At 42.0% G+C, this 6,493-nt stretch overlaps 1 protein-coding gene across 2 annotated transcripts in view; it reads right to left on the bottom strand.

Moving 5' to 3' along the window:
• Nucleotides 1-1,290: 1,290 nt before the first annotated feature.
• LOC143020335 (uncharacterized) overlaps nt 1,291-6,493 on the bottom strand; it is a 32,536-nt gene continuing 27,333 nt past the window's right edge. For both annotated transcript variants that reach the window (XM_076176657.1, XM_076176658.1), the window contains one exon: nt 1,291-6,114. In XM_076176657.1, the coding sequence (XP_076032772.1) occupies nt 5,847-6,114 (268 nt within the window). In that variant the 3' untranslated portion in view covers nt 1,291-5,846. The remainder of the gene's footprint in view (nt 6,115-6,493) is intronic.

Below are 6,493 nucleotides of genomic sequence, written 5' to 3'. Positions count from 1 at the left end.
CAGTTTTTTTTAGTGTAGTTGGGAAGGCTTATGGTTTGATTGGGAGGATTAGGATAAGAAGAGAGTAATTGGTGAGGAACTGTGGGTTTAGGACAGGTAGGGGTTGTGTGGCAGATATGTTTCATTAAAAGTGATAGATAATTCAACATGTATTATTTTTTAGGATATTCTCCTTATTACACAAGATAGACTTGTTCTCTCTTGCAAGATGTGAGATGATTTCTCCGTAGGAGGTTATCTGGGCTGCCATATCGCGATTTTGAGTCATATTGACTCTTCTACAGTGGTGTGGAAGTGGATCTTGTCTTCACAGTGGAAGAAATCGGAATATTGGCTTTTTGGGAATCTGTGAGTTGAGATTAAGGTCTAATTCTTTAATATTTAAGGCTTCAAGTATGGGGAGATGGTGTGTGTCTGGGCATGTTGTGATGATCTTGGTGTTCTCTGTGAGTAATTGTCTTGTTATGTTCTCATGATGTTCCTGGCGTAAGTGGGTTTTTGGGGCTCCAGACAAAATGTGGTAACTATGTCTGCTCAACTTCATAGTTGTCATGCCAACATAGGTGGATGGGAGGGTTGCACAGTTCTCTCGTTTGCAAGTGAACCTATAGATGACATGCAATTGTTGAGTTGGCTCTTTAATTATGATTGGACTGTTTTGTAGTAACAGGTGGCTGGTTTTCTGTTACTACAAAACATTCCAAACATAATTAAAGAGCCAACTCGACAGTTGCATGTCATCTATAGGTTCACTTGCAAATGAGTGAACTGTACAACCCTCCCATCCACCTATATTGGCATGATGACTATGAAGTTGAGCAGATGTCTTAGTTACCACCTTTCGTCTGGAGACCCAAAAACCCACTTATGCCAGGATTATCACAAGAACATAATAAGACAATTGCTCACAGAGAACACCAAGATCATCACAACATGCCCAGACGTACACCATCTCCCCATACTTGAAGACTTAAATATTAAAGAATTGGACCCTAATCTTAACTCACAATCATTAGACCTGCAAGCATTACCAAGCATGAGAAGGAACACAGCCCCTGGTACCAGCCAATCTGCAACTAGGAGAAATAAGACAGACAGTGCAAGAACGCCTTAAATATCGGCCAGATTCCCAAAAGGCCAACATTCCGATCTCTCCCGCTGTGAAGACAAGGTCCATTTCCATGCCACTGAAGAAGAGTCAATGTGACTCAAAATCGCTATATGGCAGTCCAGATGACCTACTACAGAGAAATCATCTCATATCTTGCAAGAGAGAACAAGTCTATCTTGTGTAATAGGGAGAATATCCTAAAGAAAATACAACATATTGAATTATCTATCACTTTTTATGAAACATGTTTGAGAGAAGACCTCCTGCCCATATAAGGCAGATATGTAAAAAAGCTTTAGAGAAAGGTAAGGATGTTATTTGGGCCTTTATGGATTTGGAAAAGGTTTATAAGGTAGACAGGAAGGCACCGTGGGAGGTATTGCAGATATATGGGATAGGAGGAAAGCTGTTGAAAGCAATCAAGTTTTTATGAGAGTAGTAGAGCCTGTGTTAGAATTAGAAATGGAGAGAGCAAGTGGTTTGAGGTAAAGGTGGGGCTTCACCAGGGATGTGTCATGTTTCCATGGCTGTTCAATTTATACATAGATGGGGTGGTGCAAGAGGTAAATGCAAGGATTGGAGATGGTTAATGAAAATGGGGGATAAGACAGTTGTTTGCCGACGACACTGTGCTTGTAGCAGGATCAGAGGAGGGATTAAGGAAGTTAGTGATGGAATTTATGAAGGTGTGTGAAAGAGGGAAGTTAAAGATAATTGTGGGTAAAAAGTGATGAGATGTACAAGAGAAGAGGATGGCAGCAAATTGAAATGCCTGAGAAGTATGATAGGGGTTACTAGGCTAGATGGAGTGAGAAATGCGGTGCGAAGACTAGGGGTGGAAAGGGAGTTGGGAGACAGGGTTGACAAAAGAGTATTAGGATGGCTTGGACACATGGAAAGAATGAGTGAAGAAAGATTAGTAAAAGAGGTGTGGAAGGCAGAGGTGGAAGGAGTGAACATGAGGGGGCAACCAAGGATGAGATGGATGGATGGGGTAAAAGGGGCATTGGGAAAGAGGGGAATGTCTGTTGGGGAAGGAAGGGAGAAGACAGAAGATAGGGGTGAGTGGAGAATGGTTGTGTATGGATGATGCTGTGATGCATGGAAAGGAGTGGGGGGGGAGCATGTTTGAATGATATTTTGATGCAGCCTGTAGGGATTTCTCATCTTTTTCAGCATGTGGGGACAGAGAGGGGGGTTTGCTGATTAAATGAAGTGGCCATGCTGTGGATGTGCTGTGCCTTGCTGCATTGCTTCTGATTCAGGGCAGTGGGCAAGATGCAGGGATGACCCATCATCTGGGAGGAGTCAAGAAAAGAGGGAGGGAGGTGTGGAGTATGTGGGGATGATATGGGTGGGAGTGGACTTATGCCTTTGGTTTTGGCTACCTCCCTTATAAGGGGGAAAAAGTCACTGATACTATGAAAACTGTTTCATTTGTCTGTCATATGTTCATTATAAAATTGAAGTAAATTTAGCACTACTATTATTGAGTTCCATTACTTGGGCATGGACTGCATGGTTAGATGGAATCAATACCTTAAGTACAGTTTCTTGGGTACCACATGAGACCAGAGGCATACTGTACATTATTCATGATGAGAAAAATTTCTACTCATTTCAGATTGATAAGATACTATTTAATACAGCTGCCATTCCTTTTGTGATGTCTCTGAATCTATTCTTTATTAAATCTAAGTGTTCCTTTTCTGATTGTCCTCTATTGTGGGGGTATGATGCTATCATGTTTTCACAAGTACCATAAAAGGTGACTAGATGGGCAGTAGTATGGGGACAAGGGATCTGAATTTTTCACTTAAAAAATCAAGGCAGTCTGTGAGGACTATAACCTGAACCCTAGAAATTGGGTCATTGAATGTGTGTTGATGCAAAACGGCTGAGAGCACATGGGAAGACGTTGGTAGTATATTTATGAGAAGAATGATGGATGTGCTGGTATTGAGTGAAATGAAACAAATGGAAAGACAAGTTGGAGTTGTTGTTGTTGTTGTTGTCGTTCCCTAGACTGTCTGTCCGAGCAGTCCCGTCTCCCCAAGGAATGCCACAGCCGAAACTGGGTTTTCCCACAAATCCTTTATAGAATGTATGTTGTGTTGATTGTGTGCATGCATGATGCATGATTGTTGGGGGCCAAACGGCGGTAACCAGCCCTGGCCACCGGCTCTACGCAGGTGGCACCGATCCCCAAGAGGAGCTACAAGTTGGAGTTTGGGAATGTGGTAGGTAAGATGTCAGAAGTTGTGAGAAAGTGAGGTAAGGAGGGAGTGGCTCTGTTGGTGACCAGATAGGCAAGTGTGTGATTCACCATGGTCTATGATCACATGTTGGACTCATGATCAACAGCTATTTCCCTCCTGGAAGAGCTCAGAGCTCATATATGACCAATCTATGGGTAATGCTATGACCTCACATGCACACATACCCCCATCTCCCCACCCATGAGAGTTAGAGTAATGACTTGCTGCACAGCAATAATGAACTTATTTCAGCCTTGGGCAGGATTCAAACCTGGACCTCTGTAGTGGCAGCCAGGAACTCTAAAATCTGTGCCATTGAGTTGTGTGGTTGAGTGGAAGTGTTGTTAAGGATAATGTGGGTGGAAATATGGGTGTTACGGAGTATGTGATGGAATGTAACTATCATTATTTGGTGGAAAGGAAATGATGAGCAGATGTACATACATATACCAAGAGCTTTTTTCCCCCTTTGCAAAGGAGGTGTCCAAAGTCAAAAGGCATAATTCCACTCCCACCCATTTCATTCCCACCCACTCCATTCACAACCCCTCCCTCCCTCTTTTCTTGGCTCTTCCTGGATGACAGGTTATCCCTGCATCTTGCCCACTGTCCTGGGTCAGATGCAATGCAGCAAGACACAGCACATCCACAGCAAAGCCACTTCATTTAATCGGTGATGCCCCCTCTCCATCCCCTCATGCAGAAAAAGAGATGGAGAGAAATCCCTTCAGGTTGCATCAAAATATCATTCACACACAACCAATCCCCAATCCCTCCCCCCTACTCCCTTCCATGCATATACAACCATTCTCCACTCACCCCTATCTTTTCTTCTCCCTTCCTTCCTTCCTTCCTCAGAAGACATCCCCCTCTTTCTCAGCACCCCTTTTATACCTTCTATCTCATCCTCAATCGCCCCTCCTGTTCACTCCATCCACTTCTGCCTTCAACACTTTTTTTACTAATCTTTCTTCACTCTTTTTTCAATGTGTCCAAACCATTCCAATACTCTTTCATCCATCTTATCTCCCAACTCCTTTTCCACTCCCACTCTCCTCATTTCTCAATCTATCCATCATAGTAACCCCTACCATACTTCTCAAACATTTAATCTCTTCCTCTCTTATGTTCCATGTTTCTGCCCTGTACAGTGCTGTCGGCACAATCACCCCTTCATGCAATCTCCTCTTAGCACCCATTCCCAAATGTATATTTTTCATTACACTTTAATCAATATGAGTATCTTAAATCCATATGAATATTACACTTTTTAACTAGCAGATGTACAAAGAAAGAAAAGTGAGAGAGGCAGCAGAGTTGAAAGTGAATAGATGAATAGGCAGAAAGGAAGACCCTCAGTATATTTGGGTTGAAGCATTTGAAAAGTTTGGTATGTATTACAAGAATGTATATAGTAAGAAATGTGTAGGAGAGGTAAAGAAGGGTGGTGGAAAGAGGCTGTTGAATTAGATCAAAGAGGTGGTCTGGGCACATGTATTATATGAGTGAATATAGTAAGAAATTTGTAGGTGAGGCAGAGAAGCATGGTGGAAAGAGGCTGTTGAATTAGATTAAAGAGGTGGTCTGGGCACATGGAATGTATGAGGAAAGACTAATAAAGAGAGTATGGGAAGCAAAGTAGATGGACTAAACCTGAGAGGAAGACCAAGAATGAGGTGGATAGACAGAATATAGAGGGGCACTGGATCCAAAAGAATGGTCTGGAAAACAGAAAAGAGAGAGCAAAAGATACGAGACTGTAGAGTTTCTGAATGGCTGAATCTATTAATCAGCTGCCCTAGGTCACCCTTGTGGGAGACTCACAGCTCCCAGATAACCAATAACAACCACCAGACTCGCCCATAAGTCACTCAAGGAATAAATATTGTGTTGTCTGGGTATGGCTAGGGTAGGGTAGTGTAAGATGTGTTCAATATCATCTGTGTTGTGGTTGCATCTAGGGCAGTTTATTTATGTAGCCAGGCCTATTCTGTGTTGGTATTGTCTTAAGTACTGTATGGTGACCTGAATGCAGTGATGCTAGTGTGGTTCTGGCTTCTAGTGGGAGAAAATTTTCTGTTGAATCAATGTTTGGAGGGGTTTGATGATTCTTCATCCACAAAATGCTAAGATGGTAAGAGCAATGAAAGGATTTTGGAGGTATGTGGGATGCGTACATTTTGACTTGGTCACCCTCCCTACAAGAGGGAAAAGGCCATTCAGTATGCATGTATGTAGGGTATATATACAAACATACATATACCAAGGATTTTTCCCCCTTACAAGGGAGGTAGCCAAAGTCAGAGGCATAAATCCACTTCCATTTCATCCCCACATACTCCATTCCCATTCATCACCATTCCCTTCCTCTTTTCTTGGCTCCTTCTGGATGACAGGTCATCCCTGCATCTCGCCCACTGCCCTGGGTCAGAAGCAATGCAGCAATACACAGGGTATATATGAGTATCCATAATTACTCATTTACAGGTTGATTCTACAACTTGTCCCTCTACAGAATATACTACTTCTGTGGCAAAAATCTCTTCCCCCTGTTCACTGTAACCTGCTGGTCTGTAGTAATAAACTTCTGTCATCTGCTGAGGTGGATTTGCATCAACAGCCTCCAACTGTTGCTGTTGTTCAGGCTGTAGTGCAAGAATTTGTTCATTCATTTGCTGTTGTTCCATCAAACCTTCTGTGTCACCATACTGGAAATCCTTGTTCTCCTCTGGCTTCTTCGTTAATCTGAAATATACAAGGCTGAACTGAAAAAAAGATATAGGATGGACACACATAAACTGGATACTGAAGGAATGTATAGACAAACTAACAGGAAAAATATACAAAATAATTGATTGTTCACTCAAAGAAGGAAAACTACCAGGAGACTGGAAAAATGCCAATATAGTGCCAATATATAAGGAAATAAAGAAGACCCAACAAATTATAGACCAGTGTCCCTAACGAGTAAAATAGTTAAAATTTGTGAGAGAATCATCAAAGATAGATGGACAAAATATCTGGAGGAGAATAATATACTGAACACGAGGCAATTTGGATTTAGACAAGGAAGATTATGTACCACTAATTCAATTTGTTTCTATTCAAGATTGATAGATATATT

The sequence above is a fragment of the Oratosquilla oratoria genome, chromosome 39 (assembly GCF_046742065.1).
Source record: "Oratosquilla oratoria isolate Oo_2021 chromosome 39, ASM4674206v1, whole genome shotgun sequence".
In the NCBI taxonomy this organism is placed as follows: Eukaryota; Metazoa; Arthropoda; class Malacostraca; order Stomatopoda; family Squillidae; genus Oratosquilla; species Oratosquilla oratoria.
The sequence above is the reverse complement of the archived record's forward strand: the minus strand, read 5'-3'. Positions and strand labels throughout refer to the sequence as shown.